Source organism: Mycteria americana, chromosome 5 (genome assembly GCF_035582795.1).
Source record: "Mycteria americana isolate JAX WOST 10 ecotype Jacksonville Zoo and Gardens chromosome 5, USCA_MyAme_1.0, whole genome shotgun sequence".
In the NCBI taxonomy this organism is placed as follows: Eukaryota; Metazoa; Chordata; class Aves; order Ciconiiformes; family Ciconiidae; genus Mycteria; species Mycteria americana.
The window spans coordinates 17338786-17363198 of NC_134369.1; the positions used below are offsets into that span (position 1 = coordinate 17338786).

Consider the following 24413-nt stretch of genomic DNA (forward strand, 5'->3'; position numbering starts at 1 on the left):
GATTTATTATGTATTATTGATAGACACAGAACTAGCACAGATCTGGCAATAATGTAAGAGGCCTCAAGGAGCTTGCAGTGTGAATTCAACCCAGAACAACAATTTACACATGGCAAGCTGGGTGTCCCTCTCTCCATTTGGAAAAAGTAGTTTGAGTTACTGTTTTAGTAGTCTTTTCTCCAATTTTAAGTGTCTTATGAGACTTCATCTGATACATAAAGCAAAGACATTTAGGGTACCTACCTCCATGATGGGTATTGGAAAGAAATTAATCAGTAATGTAACCAGAGTAGAAAACCCTCTCAAAAGGATATTAAATAATACCCTGCTTTAAGCCAGTCTCTTAACTACTGAAGACCAGGCTGTGATCTGATGCGGGGGTAAGATTATCCTACACTAGCCTACTGCAGGTTGTTATTTCCTTCCTCAGAAACATCTGCTACTGTCTGAGGCAGGATAATGGACTAGATTATTGCATCCATGTTGCCATTCCTGTGCTTTAAAGAGAGTAATTGGACGGTCTGAAAAAAAAAAAGAGGTTTAGTTGATACGTTGAGCTATATAGCTCATATGTACCTAGCCAGTTCTCTGCTTTTCAGGGTATTGATGCTGCAGATCTCGTCCTTTTCTCTCAGTTTCCAACAGGATGCCTTTAGCTGAGTTGGTTTATCTTGCCTATAGTTTAATACACCACAGCTTTTTGACATGTTGTTAGCTCTCTGAGGTAAAAAACAAAGGAGGGAGACTCTAAGTTTTTCCCTGACTGACAGAGCTATGCCAGGTTCATTGCTCCAAAGGACTTCCAAAGTGTGAAGAAAGGAATATAAAAAATAGTTCCAAATTCTCTAAAAAGTGTGTCGTCTTATTTGATAAAAGCCACTCAAAATTTCATTTAAGTGAAAATTGAAGTACTTTCCCTAACCTCCTCAGCACTGGTTGAATCATACAGTGGCTGCAACTACCTTTAATAGCAGAAATAGCATAAACTCATAGGAATGTATAAGAAAAACTGTTATTGTTGTTTCAATAAAAAGAAAATAAGCTGGAAAAAATATTTTTAACAACATAATAGAGTCTACACAGTGACGTTCTGCTAAAAAAATATGTGGTCACACTGAAGCAGTCCAGCAGAGGAGAGTTGCAGGTCTCAGTGCTGGAATTTTGCCATTTAATCTTTCCTCTGACAGATTAGCATGGAGATTACATAGCCTCTGTGCATTGTTATCCACAGAAATAAAACCTATAAGAGTTTGTTCACCCGTACTCCTCACTTTATTTACCCATTTTTCATTTCAGCCACTAATCTGCTAAGGATTTCAGCCTTTAGCTCAGGGTTATCAGAATGGCATTGTGAGTGGATAACATCTGTTTCAGCTTTCATCCATCTAGAACACAAGCATTAATCACTAGAAATGGAGTGTGAAATGGAAATAAGAGTTAAATGCACATTTGATTCTGAAAGCTCTCAGAGAAAATGCCTTTCAGGATCTGAGCAGAGGGAGAGCTTCGCAGCTCTATAGCTGGGGTTGCCAGTGCAGATTGCATGAAAAGCCAGTCATATTATCTGACAGAAATTCTGCTTCTTTCAGTTTGTTTTAAAGACACAATAAAACCTTGTCCTGTCTATTTTAAAAGAAATGCTAAAAACAACTAACCCCAAAACAGTGCATCTGTTTAGTTCCATTTGATTGTGGTTATCAGAGTATGGAGGAAAATAAAGCTTCTCTTTCCAGGCTTTCTGTGCCCCGTTCACTTCAGCCCTGACCCGTTGCAGCCTCATGCTGCGAATGGGTAGCTGTGGCCAGGCTCTCCTGGGGGGCTGAAGAAAATATAGCAAGGTCTAGGAACAATCTTGGACCAAGACACAATGGGCTGACTTAATAGGCCTTTTCCATCCAGAGTTTCTAGATTTTCATAGATCTTGGCAAGATGTGGTGAGGAGCTGTGTTGATTTTTTTACTGGTCTGGCACGCCTCATAGTAGCTGGACTTCTAATTTTTAAGTCACCTTAAGAACAATCACCAGCCCTGCCTTCATGGGAGCAATTAGGTATGCGATACCATGAGACTGCTTAATTTTTTTCTCCAAATTCGCTTGCTATTGTACATGTACATCTTTTTTAGTGAACTTGATCTATCTCTAGTTTGCCCTTCCACTGCACTTTCTCCTCTTGTCTGGTAAAGATTTGCCTTTCTAGCTAGAAATATGAGTCTCAAAAAGCAGCACTGATGGAAGGAATGTATAGTCAGTAAATCAGTGTTTATGTGATGTCAGTCAAACAGCTACTGCAGAGAGCAGTCCTGTTTCTTCAAGGAAGTTTGTTAAGGGCCATAAGATTTACTCCTGTAAGCAAATTTTTGCAGAGTTAAGAAAGACCCACGCTTAGTTAGGCTTAGTTGGTTAGTTGGGCTTGTGACTGACCGTGTATACTTCTCTGACAGTTACACAGGGAATTTTTACAGGACAATGGGCTGAATTTGCTCCATTTTGTGAGGACTTATGTGTACCAGGTACCCTCTCTGCACTGGAGAACCTGTTGGGTGTTGTGGTGGCTCTGGAAAGCTGGAGGTGGAAGACAGCTATATTCAGATCTAGCTGGTGGTATATGTTTTGTATGTATGCCCTTTTGCAGAGATGATTTCCAGCTTTGCTTCTTACATCACGAGATGCTCAGAAAACTGGCAGTAATTATTCTCTGAAACCCTCAGAGAAGGCTTCTCACAGAATTCCTCCGAAACCACAGAATATAATTCATCCAGAGCAGTCAATACTATCTACTTCTGTCATTTTAAAACCTCTTTTTTTTCATCAACAGACAGTTAACTGACTTCATCAAGGCATAATTTCTGTGCAGTGCAATGAATTAAGCAGACTACCTGTTCCTGTTTTCTTTATCACTCCTCCCCCTTGTCATACTTCGAGATAACTGTTCTCAGCATCTTAAGCTCTAAAAGTCCCTGGAGAAAGCCACTGCAGCTCATTAAAAACACCCCAACAACCCTTGTCCACCCACCAGGTCAGTGCTACACCTCTGGGGGACACTGGAAGTGTCCTGTTTCCAGATCCTAAGAGGGGTGTCTCTCTGGGAACAAGAGAGAACCATGTTAACAAGAGTATTCTTTCTCTAGCATTTGAAAGCTGAGCCCATGTCTAACCTCTTCTAGAAAAATGACTTCATTTGGTGCCCTTCCCCCGACTTCCTTGCAGTTTCACTGTAGGCAGACTTAAATATATTTGTCTTATGCATACCAGCAGCCAAGCTCTGTATTCTTCAAGTGCTGTATTCTGGGAAGTGTTTCTGCAAGCCCATGTTCTTTGGTCCTTTGATTTCCTTGTGTGCTTTGTTGAGAAGTGAAATAGTTAATGTTTACTGGCATTACAGTTACAATACTTGTCAGCTGAGTTGGCATCCATTCAAGTGAAGGCAAATATAATGCAGCAGAGCAATCAGTTCAGTCTCTCTTCAAACTTGGCTTATCAACATGGGATAGTTGTAATAGAAAGGGAAAAGGAGAGAGTTTCAACCTCTGTAATTAAACCAGCAGTAGTTCCCAGGAGGACACTTTGTGTCTAAAATCAAGGCTTGCCCTTTTTACTTTATATTGTTGCATGAATTCTTTAAGCTATCCTGACAAAATCCAGTCTTCACCTAAAATAAAAATGTCCACGCTGGTCTAACATGAGCCATTTAATTAGACCAGTATAACCAGGAAAAAAAAAATCTGCATGGACAAGCTCGCAGGTATCTATTTATATTCACTTTGTGTTTAGAAAGGTCCCTTCCCATTTTAACAGAACAGAATTTCCTTTTACAAGTGAGCTGACAGTCTGCCAAGCAACCGCCAGACATCGAATCCTTTGTGTTTTCTGGAGCTGATGCCATTTACCTGTGCTTTGGGTAAGAATTGAGAGTCTGCTCCCTCCCCAGAGAGCGCTCTCCTACCTTTCCACCCCCAGCTTCCCTCTATGAACCTTACTGTTCCCATACCAAGCAAGCTTTTCTTTCTGCTAAAAAAAAGAGGAGAGGAGAAGAGAAATTGTTGCCAGTTCGTGGCCTTATGCTTTTAGGGTTACATTATTTAGGGTATATCTTACTGGCTGTCTTATAAAAAAAGACATAGAAAGACCTTTACTAGTTTTTTTTTTCTAGGCAGGCAACAGCCTAAACACAGAAATAGAGACAGCATCTCTTGACTGATTTGTGCCTTCTCTAAAGGTAACTTTTCTTCTTTGCAGGTCCTTTTAGTTTTGGAAAATAATATCTTCGATTCTCAAAACTTATTGGTACTTTTAGAAACCCCTTGGGTTTTTTAAGGGAAAATCTAATCAACCCACAGGAAAGCAATAGAGAAGAACAAGTCAGTGACTGTGTTTCCCTCTACAAGTGATAAAGTGCAATACTGAACTGAAATAAAATATTGTTATTTATATCAGAAAAGGAGTAATTGCAGTTCTAGACATGGTAGGTAAGACATCCACTGATGTCAAGAGTTTAAAATGTAAGTAAACAAAGTCCGTGGGAAAGGCTCCATCCTGCAGATGAAGAACTGTGAGTGGGTAAAAGGTTTGCACAGAGAAATTCAGTAGCAGAGGCCAGAACTGGGACCTGGTCTGGTGAGGACGTTATTTTCCTTGCCAGACCCTCCTTTCTTTCCTTTGGGCTCTATGCTTTGTACTAGCTCGCAAAACAGGCTTTTTGAAACTATTTAGTATTCATCACAGATGATAGCCTGTAATTTTGTGAAAAGTAACATCTGTTCAGGGAGAAACTGTGTGTACATGTAGAAGTAGGTTTCCAAGACATGTATTTGAGAGAAGAAGAGAAAACAGTTTTTCTTGAATATCCTAAAATTTACCAGCCCATTCGACATAATCCAGTGACCCAACCTCAGAGCAATCTTCTCAGGTAAAGAAAAAGAATACATAATGATCTCCAAACCCACAGCTGACATCGAATGGCATTGCTCCATTACAGATCTAGTCCATTATGGTTTTGCTGCCTGATAAAAAGAATTTCCCACCACTGGCAAGTGGAATTTTTCAAAACCAATCTATATGCTGGACTTCACTCTGGCTTTTACCAGCAGACCCTTGTATCCGTGCCACTGCTGATACGGGCATCCTATGAGCTTTCTGACTGAGTCCAGAACTGCTGAGTTTCATCTGGTTGCACTGGAAAGTTTGACAGAGTTGTGAGGAGCACAGAGTTTTGCTGCAGAACCACAAGTTGTCTGACATGCTTGGCACAGTGCTGATGACAATAGGCTGAATTTTAAGGTTTTAATATGACCCCACACCCAGGAAGCTTCATTTGGATTCTGTTCTGCTTAAAAAAACTCTTCTGCCAAGGGTTACTTAGGGTACTTTTGCAGAGTACTACGAAGTTAGCTCTCCATATTCAAATGCAATTATTTGTCTCCCCCTGAGAACAGCTAAAGAGAATATCTTATTCTACTCTTTTAGTCTGCTCTCTCCTTTGTACCCCAGGATCTAATGGGAAGCAGGACAAGGATTAATTGCATGTCATAGAGTCCCAGAGGGTCTCTTGTTCTGGGTAGCAAGAGATCATTGATGGTCTTGAACTCTGGTTTCATTCAAATATGCCTGATCAACATTACTCCCCTAGTCCTGTAGTGATACAAATATAAATAAAAGTAATAACACTATAAACTAACACATTTCATATATTTGTATATTTATTACAATTTCTCAGTCTATGTAACCACAGATAGCATTTGTTGTTCAAAACTATGGTATGTTTTTCACTGACTGCCTTTTTAAAGAAGCATCTGTTCTTAGAAGTTGGTCTTACTTTTAATCCCTGAATCTTTACCATGAGAGTTCAAAGTGGATGGCTGCTACATTTAACATTGTTCATCTTCAAAACAGTAGCATAAAACCACCATATGACAGTGGTTGATTGAAGAAAGCAGCCGTTGGCCCCATTGCAAGGCTTGCACTCAGTGGAGGCCTGGGTGGAATATGTGGCTGCGGTGCTCCAGCTGCGGGTTCTGCTTCCAGTTGTGCCCTGTGCAGGCTAGCTGCCCCGCTTGCTGCACAGCTGTTCCTCCCTAGGTGTGAAGTGGGGACAAGTAGCCTGACCCTCACTGCCAGATAGTAATCGAGGGAGTGTATGATAGAAGGGCTAAGCAATGTGCCCCAGAGCTTGTACAAACCTAAGGAGCTATTAACAGTCAGTAGATAAGGTGACATGTTATCCTAAAATCTGTCTCTTTGCATTCAGCAGTATTTTTTTCCACCAGTATCTCTTTCTTCAGTCAGCAGCCTGCTCATATCTCAGATGTGTCCCTCTTTTTTTTTTTTCAGACAAATCAGCAATGTGGTTTTGAGGTAAATCTCCAGATCATCTTTATTTACTGCTCTTTGATTCATAGCCAGAGCAGTCTCGGAGTACATGCACCTGGATTCCCTTTCAGTGAAACAGCATGGGAAGACGTACTCTAGGAGCATACCTAATTCACTGTAGCTGCTGACGGATGCTGACTTATTGGGACCAGACTAAAGCTAACCCAAAGCCAGCTCTCTGAAATGCAAATAGTGTGGATGTTGCATCCTCACTACCAATTTCTTCGCCCTACAGATCTGCTCCTGCTTGCTAATGTAGCAATAGCATGAGAAAGCCACACACCACAGCAAGCCTGATTTCACTGTATGAGGGGATCAGGAGACATAATAAATGGCAATGGAACAATGAAGTTCATCAGGGCTGAAAACAGCTGGGACATTAATAATTTTATTTGAAAAATGATAGAGCAAGTATCTACAGTTCTCTGTGGTCACCATCACACTTTCCAAGCTATTACTCCACTATTTCAAGACTCGAATAGTAGCTAAATCCAGCCATCCTCCGTAAGACTGCCTTTGTGTTTGGACTTCAATAGCATAGATCTAATCAGTCACTCTGGGATCAAATCAGGTCCTCTATGGCATAAAAGAGATGGATGTTTTGCTCCGGAACAAACCTTTGTGTGTTGCCCTTTTGGGCTGTAAGTCAGAGCATGGTCTTTGATAGTGTTAGATCTGTTCTGGGGAAACAGATTTTTTCTTCCAGCCTTCACTCTGTTGCATTTTACTTCTGCAATTGTAATTTGTGATGGGAACACTGGATAGGTCTCCCTGTTTGAAGCAACAGGAGGACAAAACTACTGGCATCCCTCTGTGCAGACAAACCAATACGCCAGCTGCCCTTCAGCAGCAGCAGAAAATATTATTGTAATTTCTTTTCCTGATCTACTTCAAGCTCCTGTGGCAAGTGCAGGTGTCCTGTTCATGGGAGGCATCAGCAATAACAAAGAATCCTTAAAATGAATTGCAATGGTCAAGGAGACTTTTTGCTTGATCATGGATGGAGACAGAAGATGGATTTCAGAGAGCAGAGCAAGAAAGAAGCTGTGAGACGTTCCGTAATTTATCAGAGATGAGCTGGCTGCAAGAGTGAGTCAAGAGTCAGGCAAAATAAAAGGGGTCAAGTATGAGAACAAACATCCTGTAATGTTTGGAAGCACCTGCAATCTTGGGAATATGATATAGTGTTATTACAAAGCTACTAATAGATCAGATTTGTGACTCTCTGGCCTGACTTCCAGATCAATAGCATATGTTGGGTGTCAGGAACTAGATTCACTCATCTGTAAGTTAAAATGCCCCTCTCTGGAGAGGATGAAGTAACGAACAAAGCAGAACTAAGCTGTGACTTTCTGTCTGCCTAGGTCCAGATCTATCTATGGACAGAGTATCAATCAGTCAATAAATAGATACGTGTAGAGAGATTGGTGTTGGCCTATACGAAGCTCTGTGTGTCTGTATCTATGAGTCTGATAATCAAATCCTTTATAGAGAGACGTGTGTTTATGTTTCTTCTCACTGTAATGTTTCCTGTATGACAACAGCACTCAGTCCAGACAGATTAAACTTGTTGGCATCTGTTCCAAAGTTTATCTGGGGCAGGAAGAAAAATAAACCAAAAAAACCTGGCCGTTTATAAAGTTTGACTTCATATGGACATTTCCCGTAGCTGTTGAGGAAGTCTGTGATCATTCAGAAACATGTCAGCTATCCATACTGATGTGGATGTTCCAATCTTATCCAGCCATGCAAAAAGTTCATTTACACATATATTTGTATGCGTGTATGCATATATTTACATATACATGTATGTTTTCATTTTATTCTTCAAGGCTTTGTAACAGCTAGCTTGCTTTGCAATTAGCTTGGAATATGACCAAGAACAAGGGCTATTGGAATGTTTTTGAATAACAAATTGGTTTCATGTCATGTCTTATCAAGGGTTTTGAAATCTAGCCCAAATTTCACTGGACAATTTGTCAGATCCTGGATATCTCGGCTGCTTTCCAGCCTGCTGCTAGCTGCAGAAGGAACCTTGCTCACCAGATCAGCTCAGCGTGTTGGGCTGCCCTCTGAGAGGAGACTTGCAGTTCATCACTGGCCAGGCCTGCAGGAGCAAATCAATGGCAACCAAAGTCTTTCATCTATTTATCACACCAAAGCCATAATGGCAGCATTCACCTTAATTTGCTATCTTAGACACTTAGAGGACAGTAAAATAGGTTCATGGTGCTTGATGTGAACAGCCTCAGATGAGCAATAAGATGAACAGCTTCAGATGAGCAATAAGAGATGAGGACCTCAGGTAGTCACAACAAAACCACATTTGACTCCAGCTGTAGCAAGACCAAGGTGTGTAGAAGAACAGTCTTACCTCCCAGCACAGACCATAATCTAGGACTCCTGAGGGTGAGTCCCCTTGAGACGGAAGTTTATGTTAGTGAGGGTGCAGCGTAGAGAAGGTGAGATCTGCCCAAGAAGTCTTGTTTAATATAAGATCCCTAAGATCACAAGAGACCTCTCTGGGATGAGGTCTGGGTAGAAGTAGTTGAAATGACACTGTGTTTGAAACTGTGTGTGAAATGACACCCTTGGGGCTAAGGTTGTAGAAAGCAGGGCACCATCCAAGCATATGACAGGTCACATAGAGAAAACGAAGCAGGTAAGAATATTTGTGGTCTTTTATCTTGTTACTGGCAGGTCTTTAAAACTGCCTCCAAAGCCTCTGCTGCAACATATTGCTGGAGACTCTTTCCTGAAAGCTCAAATGCTCTTGTACAGGACCATCAGAGCTGTGAGTGGCTCGTGAGCCCTTTGGAGGCTCAGCCCATGGGGTGAAATTCCTAGCCAGATAACCCAAAGCACAAATGTGGACATCTGAAAATCTTCTGACCACAGCGTGTGAGTAAAGAAAGACCCTCAGATTGTTTACTTACTCCGTCTTCTCTAGTACTCCTCCAGGCAGGGAGCATGGTGCTAAGGTGGCCACATCCATCATTCACACAAAATGTCTCCGAAGCTGAACTCAAGGCAGTCCACAGGAACTGTTGCAGGTAGAAAACAACACAGCAGAAAAGGAGATGAAATACAGAGCAGCAGGATCTAAACAAGATCTTAGAATTGTGTTATCTACTCATCTCAGCAGCAGACTGACAAGAAAAAGGGTGGGAGCTGGCCTGTGTTACTGCACGGTGAATATATTAGCAAAGAGAAAAGTTCTTGCTAGCGAAACACTCAGGAAAAATGTTCCTCTACTAATGAAGGAAAAAAAAACCAGCCAGAAACATTATCTCAGCAGGGAACACACACTAACAGACAGGAGCTGCTAAAGTAAACAGAAGCACAGTCTGCAGTATCAAAACACGGTGGCATTCTGTTCCTTTTGAATCTTGTCCACTGCCAGCTGCAAAGTCTTCACACTGCTGCTTTTATGCTCTGCAATGTGACATGAAACCCTTTGCAAAGTTGATACTCCCTGTATCTGTTACTCACCATGCAGCCTCCTGTGTAGAGCCCCAACTTTCAGCAGCCATCAGTTGCTGAAAATTTTCCTCTACCTTTTGCCACAAGAGGACTCCAATCTCCAGTGGCTCCCAGGGTGATGTTTGTGTTTTTTTCTAACTTCTCCAGAGACCTGCTCTAGCAAACTTGCAATTAGGAACCTGGTTTAGCAGCAGCTCTTTTTTTCAAAATGTAAAATGAGTAAACATGTTTAGCTTCAGACTTACTCTTTCGGAGCTCTAAACAGACAGACTACTATTTGTTAACAAGAAACTCCTACTCTATCCAGCTATGGCATTAAATATTTTTGCTAAGGAACTTTACACTGGAAAACACATGCGGGTAAAAAGTGATCTTATTCTTATCATTAATTGTATATGGCTATGTTGAAGCTTATGGCTAATGATAAAGACCCGTGTTTAATAACTTCTTTTTTAACTCATTTGTTTTAAAGCTACCTGCTTCTTGTCTCGTTATGTGTCATGAGCTTAAGGGCAAGTATCTTGCAATGCTAACAACCATTCATATGATGCCTGATTAATGTGGTTATGGCTGTAGAGGCATTGTACTAATTATAATGATAGGAATATGATTGTTCCTCTCAATTTCCATTTTAATAGAGGCCAATAAATATATCTGATGGCTTTTATCGTCTTTAATAACCTTTCTAGTCATAAAAGGGAGCATGTAGAGCTATTGTAAATATGTTCTGAGATACAGGAAAGCATAAAATGCAAGTCTTGTGGACACTGCAAAATGAGTATGTATTTGCATTTCATAAAGGTGGGGTCTGATCTCTATTGGGGGGAAGAGGAGATCAGCAGTTAGCAAAAGCTGAAGGATTCAAAGAGGAAGATGCAGGGGAAAGTGTTGTAATAATTTCCTAGAGTAAACGGCAAGCTGCTGACCTGAAAGAACTTAGTGATCTGTCTGCTGCTGCAGCTCACCTCCCGGTCTCCCTTTATCACCATTTTTAAACAGCACTGATACTGCATTGTTGCACATCTCCTAGGGTTGTCATAAAAAGACATTAGACATTGTTTTCAAATGCCCTGACTAGTAAGCTCTCTGGGTTGCATTATTGGATTGTAAGGACTGGAGTAACACAACTGAATCACTCTGATTTCACTCTCCCAGCACTGCAATTACAGCTTACTGTGCTTTTCTGTTTCTGTTACCCTTGCTTATGATAGAGTTCACACCAGTTTACAAGCCCTCTTAGGACAGAGTTATATTGCTGTGGTGAGAAAGGTAAGTGTTGCAAACACTGGCAAATGCCCAAAGAAAATAGCACAGCTGCATACCCCCTGAAAGGAAGGCTGGTTTCTTGCAAAGGAGAATTGAAGCCAGAAGGGACTTCAGCCCTAACTGCCAGGTACATCCGTCAGAGAGCTTTTGTCAAAGGGATATGTCATATCTGCAGGGGACTGATGAATTAGCTTTAAGCTAGGGATCTCGGGTGGTGTTAGCACAGAAGCTGGTGCACACAGCAAACCTCACCCCAAATGCAGGGTTGGGTCATAAGCTCTCCGCTCCACAGCTACCCTGTTAGTGTTTTATGGGCAGCTGAGGTATATCTGCATGAACTGCAGATGGCACAGGCAAGGTAATCATAACCAGCAGATGTGTTGTCTTCTGAATGGCTGTTAACAGAACAGACACTAGAGGGTTGTGGAAAATAGTCTTTAAAAATATTAGTGTTTGCATAGTTCAGTTTTCCCACTTTTCTGTAGGGGATTTATAAGGGGGAGAATGGGTCCAGGTCCTGTCTTTGACAGACAGGCAGGGAAGAGATGGATGTCGCTCTTCTTGTCTAACGCAGAGTCAGAGGACCCATCTGGTGCAAGGTCTGAAGACACAGCAAATCCAATTTCAGGACTCCCTGGACCACATCAGAAATGCCATGGCTACATGATGGAAAGGATCAGTCTGATGTGAATTTTCTCTGATGGTCCAGTTTTACTTACAAAATATTAATGGTTTAACCGACAAGCCTTTTGCCCTGTGTATCCACATCACTAATGTCACATGTACTGTCCTAGAACCCACAGGAAAACATAAAGTATATTCTTTATCAGGGTCTCTAGCTGTTTTGACAGGAATGTTTTTGGATGCTCAGTTCTTTATCATATGAGCTCTGTGTGACGATATGGCAATGGACAGATGAAATAGTAATAATCATTAAATGATTGCCCGAGAAGAAAATCCTTTACTGGAAAGCTTTAGCCAAAACACTTTTAAAAGTGTTTCAAAAACTTTTAAGCTTTTGAAACAGAAGTCCTTGGGAAGAGGACTCTGCATCCCACTGTGATTTGTGTAGGGATGCTATAAAACCTAGATCTCCATATCAAAGTATCTGAGGAGCCACTTCTGTTGCCACAGCTGGACACAGTCTGGATGCAGATAGCAGGATCAATGTCAAGCCCATGGTTTAGTGAAAAAAGCCATTTGCACCAGGCAAGGTGCTGGCAAACTACGTGGCTGCATTTGAGTGAGCCAACCCTAAAAGCAGAAGGGTGAAGCGAGTGGGAGGCAGAGAGGAGCCTGGTGTGGCCTGGAGCAGACAGGGCAGGAGGCAGTGAGGAGAGGGAGAGGCAGTATGAGCTGGGGTAAGCTGCTTCTGCCTCCAACACGGCAGCTCTGCCTGGCAGTGCCCTGAGCCAGGGTGACGAGAGGCCTTGGCTCATGCTCATTCTGGCATCTCCGTGCCATACCCTGCCCCGTTGCACAGTACACGCTTGCCCTCAGGGTAAAATTTTGGTGAGGATTAAGTCAAAATCCCAACCAACTTGAAGGCAGCTGGAATCATGATAACTTGCAGATGATGGCAGAAATCACTACAAATACAGGTGAATCTAATAATTACCTGCCTGCAAGTGATTCAGGGGCTTATTTAATGGGTAGAGAAGGATGATGGTGACTCTTGACTAGAGGGACAGCCTAGGCTGTGTGGTTCATAGTCCAGTTTATGATCTGTTTGTAGCCCTGCATTGTGCTAGGAAAAAGCAAAAATAGATTGTGAGTTTTCTCATCAGTACCATGCTGTACTCCTAGCTAGGTATGGTGCATATTGTTCTATATCCCACCAAGCTCACTAGGAGAAAATCAGCTTCTTCTACTGGCTAAGGTTAGGTATGCGGATATAAGTGATGCAGGGTGAAGCCTTGTAATCTGTGGATGGGCTGTAGTTGGCCAGAGGCAGTAAGTGAGAGAAATTGTGTCCTGGTCAAGTTGAGCTTGCAGCTCTGGATGAATTCAGGATTTTTCTCTTAGATCTGAGAGACCTTTTCAATGAATGAGTTGTTGCTCTTTAGAGCTAGAAGCTGGCTTCCTGGGTAGTATGAGGAAGATCAGAGCTGCTGGGTCTTTGTCTTGATTTAGAGACTACATACACTAAAAAGAAAAAGGATCTAGCTTTTTCTGTGAAGGGTGGGGTAGCAGAGCACTTTAGGCATCTGGTTTCACACTTCTGGTTTCAGAAGCATGAGTCTGAGCTCCACGCTGTTCTTTGCACCAAGGGCTCAGCTGCACATGGGTGACTCAGACTCAATGATGAAAGTCAGACGTGCATGTTGGTCACATTATCCCCTCATGTGATTTTTTGTTTCAGAAGGCTTGGGTGCCTTTTACCTCTGCTGCTACTCTTAAGTCTGTGTGGACCTTTGGCGTTACCTTTTCCAATGGCAATGAAGGAGGCGTGAAGTCCCGCTTGTCTTCCTGTTCTTGGTCCAGCCTTGAACCATGGGACCCGCAGGGTGGACGGGAGAGGAAGCGGCAGTTAAATGCGTGTGGCTGGGTCGTTTTCTGCTCGTGGTGCTTTACCAGATATTATACTGCCTGTAAAGTCATGCCTCCCCCGAGGGGCAGGCAGGCTGTAGCCAGGGACGCAATGATTGGACTGCCCTCCTCGTCTGGAGGAGCTTAGGGGTCTGTGCTTGCCATGGGATTGATTTTTCACTCTGGATGCACAGGCGAAGCTGGGAGTGTGCCTGGCTGCGTGTCAGGGCTGCATATTGCACGGGCGCCTTTGAGTCACGGCATCGGAGGAGGCATATGGCTGGATGCTGAGACAAAGTGCTCCTGCAGCTGGAGGGCTTCCGCGTGGCCATTTCCCCAGGTTGACTTTTCTCCGTTACCTTGCACGTGGCGTCAGGGAACCCCAAGGACAGCTAGTTGCTTGCTTGGGGGGGGCTGCATGATTTTTGTTTAGGTGGGTTTTTTCGTTTGGTGTTTTTTTTTTTTTTCTCCTTCATTTACTCTGCCTTGGCTTCAGCCTCTCTCTGTGTCGGAGAGAAGAAAGAAACACAATCCGGGGGGGAAATAACAAACCAAACCCAGACGAGCCCCAGCCGGGCCGGCGGGGCGAGACCGGGGCGGTCCCGCGGGCCCCGGCGGCGGCGCGGGCAGCCGAGCACCGCGCCCGCTCCGCGCCGATCCCGCCCGGATTTTGCACGTTTCCTTTCTTTTTTTTCCTCCCTTTTTTCCTCCCCCTTCTATTTTTTCCTCTATTCCCCCCTCTCTTCCCTCCCTCCCTAGCGTGGTTGGATCAGTCTTTTGGTATTTCCTGCCGCCGCCGCCGCCTCCCCCGAGCAGCTGTCCGGCCGTGGCCCGCCGCTCCGCGCTTTCCGGGCCGCGGGGAGAGAGGCTCCGCGGGGCCCACGCGTGTCCCCTCCACCCCATCCCACGCGTGTCCTGGTGGCGGCGATGCGGACGGCGCGGCGGCGGCGGCGGGGCGCGGCGTGCTGAAGGCGGCGCCGTGCCGGGGGCTCGGCCGCCCCGATCAGGTAAGGCGCGCCGGGCTCCCCGCTTCTTCAGCCTGTGGGTCGGCTGTCTCCGAGCCCTTTACCCCCAAAAAGCCACTTCCCCCCCCCCCCCAAGCCATCCTCCCCAAAATACCCTCTAAAAGCAAATACACCCCCCCCCCCCCTTGCCCCAATAAATCCATTCTGCCCCCAAAGCCAGCTCTTCTCTCTGTCCCCCGCGCAGCCAGGCTGCCTATTTTTAAGCATAACGTGGTACCCCAGAGTCGTCTTATGAGCAGAGTGATTTCACTTAGAGGCTGAGCGTTGGCAGCTCCGGGAAGGTAAACGTGCTGCCTCTGCCCATGCTTTGTGCCCAGGTTGTGTGTGGCAAGGGTGTTTCGCCGTTTCTGTGTGGGCTTTGGCGGTGGGAGCTGTGGGGTGCCCCTCCCCACACCCACCGGCATCTCTGCGTGGCAGGGCTAGACGGCCGGTGTGTGGCTGGCGTGGCATGGGGGATTGCAGGCTCTCAAGGTGACGTCGTTTCTTGAGATGTATGGGCATATCTGGTCGGTGGAACCCATTTTTAACGCACTTCTTCCAGGATGGTGAGAAAATAGTCAGGAGACTGTCTGCACTGATACTTATTGGCTACGTGTAAGTGAGGATAGTAATTACCTTTTCTATAGGCACTGGTACAGATACCATACTGGAGATCATTTGCATTGCTATCTAAAAACTAGCTAGACCTGAGTTTGGAAATGCTTTTAGCTTACACTAAGTGAAGTGAGGCAGTATTCCCGGAGAAATAAATATGTAAGCACATACAACTGTCTGCTGGATCAGAAACCATGTTTTTTGAGTGCTACGCAAACCTAAAGTGCTGTAGTGTGAACAATTGTTTAACATAAGTGAGGAGGAAACTTCTTTAAGCTGTGTAGTCACCTCCTCACTTCATCCAGCTGCAGCAGTATCTTTGTTGTCAAAATATTCCTTCCCTCTCTTTGCACTGATGCACAAGATAATAGTAGCAACATCTGTACAGCAGAGAGCAGCCGCCGCATTGGATGTGTCCCCAGCTGCCACCTTTCCTCCTTGGCAGCAAGTTTCCAAAGAGGTGTGAGTGGAGAGGGAACGAGACAAGCCTCAAGTCACACTTTGTGGCAGCTTCCCCTCTGCACATGCTAAGTTTTCTGCTGAAAGTGGAGAATGGATGTTCTCCACAGGGTAGCTCATGGTGGGGTGATAGGTGACCCTGAGAGTATGCTCACCCTGGCCTGGCGAGGTGGGTGATGGCTGAGCTGGGCCAAAAAGGCATGGGAGCAGCGAGGGAATCTGGTTCAGCACCAGGGTTTACTTTGTGCTATTGATCAAGGTAGGGATGGCAATTCTCTGATTCAAGGGTAAAGAATGCAGGCCTTAGTCCTGTCTGCAGCCTGTTTTGGTCTGAAGTGGACAATGTGAGCCTAAGGAATGATTTAATCTCAGTGCTACATGCATGTAACTGAAAGGCGGATTTACTGCTGTAATCTTTTCATGGTACTTAATTTCCATGTGCTTTATTGCAACACTGATTCATCAGGTGAGTGGGAGGGAGGCTTGTACAGTACAGGTGGTTCAGTTTCCATTGCTGGGTTAGGTATTTAGCAAGGTGCTTTCTTGGCTACAGCAGGGGAAAAATGGCTCTGTGTCCGATATGGCGCTGCAGTTTGGAATCTGGGATATCTCTAGGGAAAGGCCATTCCTGTAATCTGTAAGATTTGTTTGAAGTCAGTGTGCCGTGTTCAGAGCAAAACTCAGACTTGACTAACTTGTATTATGTTCATAGATCATAAAAATTTCAGTTAAGCTGATGTGAATTGGGCTAGACTCACTTCATGTCCAAGGGACCTGTTATCTGCTGGAGGCAATTGTGAGATGGTCAGTGCTGCCAGCAGGTAAGGTCTTTTAGGGCTGGATCAGGGGCTTAGGACACAAAAATGAGGGTGCCCTGAAGTGTGTCAGCAGGGTCCTCCTGCTTCTGAGCCATGGAGCACAGACCTCCCTTTGCAACAGCATGGATTTGTGCTATTTGATCTCCTGTTTTATTTGGGGGGAAAAAAGCTGCATTTAGTGTTTTTTCTCCTGACCTCCCTGCCTTTGGAGCATTAATAGCACAGTGTTTTCTCAGCCAGAAATGCTGTTCCTCACGCCTCCACTCTTCAACATGAGATGTCTCTGGGAGCACATTGTAGGTGTTTGTGCATGCCCGCCGTGGTTACTAAGGTAAAGGAAACACAAGAAGCAGCTCAGGGAATGGGAACAGACAATCCAAATGCCAAATGCATGTGGATTTGGGCAAAAATGACAGTGATCTGCTATGCCAGCCTGTCTCAGTGTCGGGCTGGGCTTGCTTACTCCTCGTGCAGGCTCCTGACTATCATTGCTGGCGTTTGTGCTGTGCTTTCCAGAGCACCAAGCTTCTGAGACTGAGCAAACTCCTCCCAGGTGCTGCTGTGTGTGGAGCTCACAGCCCTCCTTATGGGGCAGTGTGGTTGTGGTGCACTTAGTTGTACAGGGCTGTGTCTAAATCACAGGTTCTGCCCTCATCCCAGCCCCTCCCCACCACTGTGGCTCTTTCTGGCCATGCAATGAAGGAGGGAGGAGACAACCATCCTGAAAAACACCCTTTTGATAAGCAGCTGCTGAACCTCTGTGGTGGGCTGAGGAGCAGCGTACATCCTGCCCAGACCTTCCTGTCAGCTGCTTTATTGCTCCAGAGGATGAGCTGCTGAGGACTTAGTCCCAATTCCCAAGTGGTTCTCCTCACACCTGTCTATGCGCTGCCCTGCTTTTGCAATCTTATCTTCCCATCGTACCTGCCTGCCTTCTTCATGTCTTCCCCCCTCCCCCCCCGGTGATGGATTACACTTCAGGAGCAGTTTTCCTCCCTGCAAAATTTACTACCCGTGTGCATTTGCTATGATACTAATTGGACACAGCACATTTTAGCATACTGTATATTTTAAGCCAGCCTTCAAATAGTAGCAGCTCTGAGACTCCTTGTCAAAATGCTTCTGTCCGTTGCTACTCTAGAGGTGGTGGGAGCAAAATTAATTAATGGATGCTTTCTCCCAAGCTCGGAATGTGAGATCAGGTGAACCAGGAAATAGCAAAAACTTCCCAAAATAATGCCTGCTGACCAGGAGTATTTTATTACTGGGGGACCCAAAAGCCAAGACTGCTTCAATGATTTCCATGTTTCTGAATTATTGGAATACCGTTTCAAGATATAGAGGTGTCGTGCTTGCTTCAGGCTCTAGGTACTGTATATGCATCTGTAATACAAAAAGATCAAGGGATTAGAGGGGAATATTCTGCAAAATTGGAAGCAGCTGACAGCAGGCTAGTAAGAGTTACCCTTAAATGGTTTATGCCCATCACAAAAGGAGAGTGATGTGAAAAGTGAACTTTTTTTTTAGTTTAGAATAGTCCAGCTGCTTGTGTGTGGTGTTTTTTTCTTGCAACCTGGATAAAAAATGTGGGCATATCCCTTGACCTATAGTCTCAGATGGTTTTGTGTTGTGTTTGTAGAGCTACAGTTGAAGTTGTGCCATTATTTCCCTTATGCTCCTTTTGGATTGCAGGATTTATAGATGTGTAAATCAAACTCTAGATTCAAAAGGCTCTTTTCTCCTTGTTCATTAAACAGCTAGGTGTACACTTAGGCTTCCTTTTTGAAATGTGTCACTGAGGTCTGTGCTATGGGCCAATATCAATAACCTGATCATGCTGGCAGCCTTCTTAATAATAGTTTTTGTATGTGTTTTGTTAAAATCCAAGCCAAGGTTTGACTTCTTGGGAATTGGCTGTAGGGCTGTGTGAATTTGGGTGTTTTGGCAACCCAGTTACCATTCGCATGACTATAGTATCAGTGTAAAATTAACCAACTAAAGGCAAAAGAGAAATACAGATGTCCTTAATAAACTGGGATATGTGCAGGTATCCTTGGGGGGGACATGTACATGACACCAACAGCAAGTCTGCCTGCTTCATCCTGTCTAATCTGTCAGTGAATCAATCAATGTGAAATTGTACCCCCAAGGAATAATGTAATAGCTATTTTGTGTATATTCCCCAAATGGGATGCTACTGTAGTAGAGTCCCAAAGGGTATGCTGTCTTAATTAATCAGCAGAGGCCAAGATAAAAGCAGACTTGCTGCTTATCTTTAAGATGTGGAAGAGACTCATTGAGTGATGAAATGTCTAGTTCTGCATTGAGTGGAAAGCTTGAATCTGAACTTGGTCCTTCTGCATCCCAGCTCAGCACTTCGAGCACAAAAGCAGTGTCTTGCTAGCTCTCCTTCAGTTTTCTTACTGCAAAACCAAGAGATTACTCTAAAAGGCACTTTAATTTCCATGCTAATGCAGTTTGTTCCAGACAACTGTTTGTGTGTTGTTGCTCCTTCCCACCTTCAGTGCTGCAGAGACAAGTTTGGCTTTTGTTACCTGTGTTGTTTGATGTCAGTTAAGAGTGCAAAGCCTGCGCTAGCATTGCACTATTCAATTGTTTTGCTCTTTTCTCAGATTATAATGACAGGGAATTCTCTCTTCACAGCAAACAATTGCCATGTCCCAGGGAGGAGAGGAAGGGAAGTCTGCTGCATTGTGTGGTGTGGGTGACTACTACTCACTGTGGGTAATCTTGGCAGAATGAAAAGAAAAATTAAATTAAAAAAAAAAATATTTTCTTTTTGCCTTTTTTCTTTTTGGTATGACTTTCAGCATCAGGAGAGAATCATCTTTATGTAGTAGTGAGAGGTGACTGAGGCTTTTTGACACTTTGTCAAACATTGCACAGTTCACTTGGGGAGCTGCTGCTGGCTCATCTGTAAAATCCCTGGAAGGTGAATGTGAAATTGCCACTAAAATTAATGCTGGGCTGAGGGGGGGGTATTCCGATAAGCTCCTGGTGTGGATGTAAATAGATGAGATTTCCATTTTAGAAGGTGAATCCTTCTGCCTTTTCTTGCTGTGTTGCTTTGAAAAGAACCTCGCGCAATGCTGCAAGCCTGACAGTTGCTGATACAGTGAATAATTTTTTTTCCCCTTACCTTACTAAGGAAAGAAACCTGGATTTGCAGATTGTTTCATGACCTTTTCTTTCATATGCGGGTCAAAGACAGTTCAGGTCTGAACAATATAATTTTTTTCCCTAAAGTTGTATAACCTTACTTGGATTATGAAGGCTTTCTGTGAACACTGAACACACCATGCAAATTACAGCACTAGTGGGCAAGGCAGTAATTTAAGATGCCTTCCATGGAGTGCTCTGTTATTGTCAATCTAGAGCAGGACGCAGGTGTGTTAGGCATGAAATACACAGTCTTTGTATTTTTTAGTTTGGTTTAAAATAGATTTTCTTCTTTCCATTTCAACATCTGTTAATTTGGCCCAACCTCCTTGTCTTGCTCTGCCTTTGTAACATTCCTCACTGAAGAGGAGATGTAATTTGAAAAGAATGGATATAAATGGATTTTTTGTTTGTTTGTTTTAATTCAGGTTCAGTGGATGCAAACCAGTCCCCATATTTTTTTGACTGATGATCCACCTATGCTTTGTTGCCTAAAATCACTCTGCTGTTACCACCGGAATTTCTCTCTGGACTCTAGGTCATGGGAGGTACATTGGCATACTGTTGTGGTTTAGCTTCAGCTGGCAACTAAGCACCACACAGCTGTTTGCTCACTCACCCCCCGGCTGGGATGGGCGAGAGAATCTGAAGAGCAAAAGTAAGAAAACTCATGGACTGAGATAAGAACAGTTTAATAATTGAAATAAAATAAAAATAATAACTGATAAATTGTAATGAAAAGGAAAACAATGAGAGAGAGGATTGAAACCCAGGGGAAAAAAAGTAAAATAAGTGATGCAACCACTCACCACCTGCTGACTGACACCCAGCCAGTCCCCGAGCAGCAATCGCTGCCCCCCGGCCAGCTCCCCCCAGTTTATATACTGAGCATGATGTCATATGGTATGGAATAGCCCGAGCAGCAATCGCTGCCCCCCGGCCAGATCCCCCCAGTTTATATACTGAGCATGATGTCATATGGTATGGAATAGCCCTTTGGCCAGTTGGGGTCAGCTGTCCTGGCTGTGCCCCCTCCCAGCTTCTTGTGCACCTGGCAGAGCAGGGGAAGCTGAAAAGCCCTTGACCAGTGGAAACATTACTCAGCAACAACTAAAACATCAGTGTGTTATCAACATCATTCTCATACTAAACCCAAAACACAGCACTATGCCAGCTTCTAGGAAGAAAATTAACTCTATCCTAGCTGAAACCAGGACATGTACCTGCACTCATTCATATATCTATGCATTGCAGTAGACTCAGGGAGCTCTGGTTGTGGACAGGGCTGGAGGCTGTGTAAACCAAGCCCAGACTGTCAGGCATCTAACCTAATTTTTTCCAAGCTGGTATTCAAGTTCTGGCTTGTGGAAGCCCTCAGCGTAGGTGCTGAAAGCTTGCTTTTCCAAGAGGGTGAGGTGTGCGGAGAAGCTGGGAGGATCCCCTAGCTATGAGCGTATCTGAGAAGTGTGGTGTAGGGTCTCCTATTCCTGAGCACCCCAAGAAGGTACGTGGCCAGCGTGTGTTAACATCAGCTTCCCGTGCCTTTTTCATCTTCTCTTAGGTCTGCTTGGATTACATGTTCTTTGGTGTCAAGGTCTATCTTTTCTCGTAAGTTCACACAACGTCTAGTGCAATGTGGCCTTGGCTTCTGCCGAGCTATTCTGTAATATGAATAACAATAATTCCATTGTGTAAGCAAGATACTGAATAACTCCTAAATTAGCTAAGAGAGCGGGTGCAACAGTGCCAGTTTTATTCTCTTCTCCGAACAGGTGCATCCTCATGAGGAAATAAAAGCTAGGTAGGGACCAAGTGAGAAACATTGAGCAACAACTGACTGTGACTCAGAAGCAATTTAACCACAATAATCCCCACAGTGCTAAAGATTCCTTTTCCCAGCAATGCACAATATGCTGTTCTCTGCTTTAAAGCTGTCATCAGCTGACATCATTGTGCTAATATAAGCCTTGCTGTTATCCACAAGATGCACAGTTAGCAGAGAGCAGTCTAGTGCTGGCTGCTAATTATTGCTAATGTTCTCCCAATTGTTGAACAACAATATAATAAAGTTATTTCCTGCTTAATATTTTATTCCCGATGGCTGGTATGCTTACATTGTGTTAAAAATAATGATTCTCATATCAGTTCAAGTATTACCAAGCCAGTGTTTGATTTTTTTTTTCCCCCTGAGTAGCAGTGTAGAAATTAATTGCTTTAAACAGACTGACCTTCTAGAAAAGATCTATGTTTGGGATTTTCACATCTTCCATGGTACAGATGTGAATAAGCATGAAATCCATGTCTGCACTTTGTCCTCACAAACGAAATCACTTTGACTGCAATGGGATCTCTCTAAATAGCGACTTGTTTGTGTGAGTCAGTGTTTGCAGAACTGGATCTTCCAAGCTTTTACTGCTTATCACCATATATTTATTAGACGGCACGTAAGTGCACATGGCTTCTTACCTGATTTCCTCCTGGCCTCTGTAGTTTGATCTCCTGTGTTGTGTTTGACATCCTGACCCTCCTGAAGTCTGTGTGTTTTCCCGTTGAGTTCACGGCAGCCAAGTGCTTTTTATCCTCTGTGTGTGTTGGAGAAATCACATTAACAATACATCACTAGCCAGAGAGAACTTTTGCTCAAAGCACACAAAGGCAATAATTTGCCTTGTTATTTTGTAAAATGCAAATTTTTTTCCTCATATAAAAAAAGGAAACTTCGTTGAGGTGAATGAAAATGAACAGAGAATTGGTGCTCAAGTACTGTCTCTGCAATGTGAAAGGGACATTGTGCTATCATTAATGAGATTCTCCTGTTTTCCCTTGGAGATGTGGTATTGAATTTGGAAATAGAATTTGAACAATTTTCAGCTGAACATCTCACTTTTCTGCTCACTGAATGGATACAAACCCTTATTATTTAATAGCTAGATAGACATTATAGCTAGATAGACAGTAGAATAGATTAACTTTTAACTGATAGAGTTTCATAGAGGTAAGATAATAGCTCTGAAAAAGTAAGACTTTTTTCTAGACGCTATTCAATTTGCCGTAATTATATTTAAGTGCTAAATTGAAAGGGGCTTTTCTAGTTAAAATGAGGATAATGAATAGTTGTGCATTATTACCATAGCCACGACGGTGGAAGAAATAAGAGATTTAAGTTTTGCTCCAGACAGAAGGAAAATCTGCATCAATGTGGTCCTTAATAATTTAGTTTCCCCTCTCTATTGCTGACTCCCAGGTTTTGCTAGAAGAGCTTTCTGCCCTTTGTACCTCAGGGATGCAGCAGTTTTTGAAAGGAAACAGCAGGCAGTCCAAGTGAAAATGGCTGTGGAAGTAGAGTGAAGAAGCAGATTGCACCTTCAAGCCAAGCCTGGAGCTACATAAGCAGGGGCACTGCATGGAAAATGCTATTGCAGCAGTGAGCTCTGATTATAGCGTGGCTCCCCAGAGGCTCTGCTCCCTCCGTGCTTTACCCATGTTGCAGAGCAAGGTGTAGTTTGCTGCTGTTTTCTGCTTGTAGCAAGTTGCAACAGCTCAGGTCCACAGGCTGGCTGGGCTGGTTGAGTGGGTGCACATCAGCTCACCGCGCCATCTGCCAGCACCTGCCTCTGCTGCTCTTACCTGGCTGGAGCTGCGGGCAGCTTGTGTCGACGGTCACTTCCCTCTGGCTCCCTTGTTTGAGTGCCTGAGCAAATCACAAGGTGTGCAGAGCTGTGTATCCTATGTAAAAACTCACCAGCTCTTTGTTTTGGCATGTTTGGTGCAAATGAGAATGGCATCTTTACGCTTTTAATGTGGAGCTGCCGTAAGCACACCCTGCCTCCCCATGTGGATAGAAGTGATTTATTTGGGACAGGATTTCAGCAGGTCTTCAGAAGTTGAAACTGTCAAGGGGAAACCAAAGCATGTTCCCTTGTTTATTCAACTCTGTACCCTGGGGTCCAAGACACCACTTCTCTGCAGTATTCTCACCACTGGCTTCTCTTGCTCTGACTGCTGCCAAGCTGATCCACGGGGACTTGTGCCGTATGAGCATTTGTCTTCTGGGAATTGTACTCGGGCTGTTCTCTTACCTCTCAAAGTCTATCAAGAGTGCATGTGATGTACTTGACACTTGTGATCTGGGCTGGATGTGAACCCCCAGGGAAAGGCAGTGCATGAATTATTTAATCTCTTGAGCATTGCAGTCCCCTGTCTAAAAAGCATTAAGCAATATGGGGCTCTTTGCTTGATTTACTAGATGGTTTGCATCAGCCTCACTTGAACTTCAGAAAGCTGAGTATTTTGAGCACTAAAAGTTCATACCCTTGTTCCAAATACCTTGGACTGCAATATGGAAGACTTACACCAATGTAAGCAGTGTCTCCTTCTAGGTGGGTCAGAAATATTCCCGATAAATGTTCTGTTTTCTTTCCTTCCCTCTCCCTGTAATTGGGTACTTCTGGATTCAGACAGGTTGAGGCAATGAAAGTAGGCTAATTTTGTGGTTAAGGCATTTGGCTTTGGATTCAGGAGATCAGTGTTAGTTCCTGCTTCCATCACAGGCCTTGTGTAGCTGTGGGGAGATTGCTTGCACCCCTGTGCCTCTGTCTGCACTGGAAAAATAATGAAGAGAAAGTAAGTTTGGGGTTGGGCTTTTATTTATTTTCCTGTGCTGCTGGCCTGCAAGACTCTGTTAGGAGGGTAG

General features: G+C 43.9%; 1 protein-coding gene across 3 annotated transcripts in view; it reads left to right on the forward strand.

Moving 5' to 3' along the window:
• The first annotated feature begins 13529 nt into the window (after positions 1-13529).
• The window catches only part of OSBPL5 (oxysterol binding protein like 5), a 146337-nt gene continuing 135453 nt past the window's right edge, over positions 13530-24413 (forward strand). Inside the window, exon 1 of one of the 3 annotated variants that reach the window (XM_075502306.1) lies at positions 13530-13984. In XM_075502306.1, coding sequence (XP_075358421.1) covers positions 13808-13984 — 177 coding nt within the window. In that variant the 5' untranslated portion in view covers positions 13530-13807. Of the gene's footprint in view, positions 13985-14406; positions 14652-24413 lie in introns of those variants that run through there. The other 2 variants (XM_075502308.1, XM_075502307.1) reach the window with 2 other exon arrangements.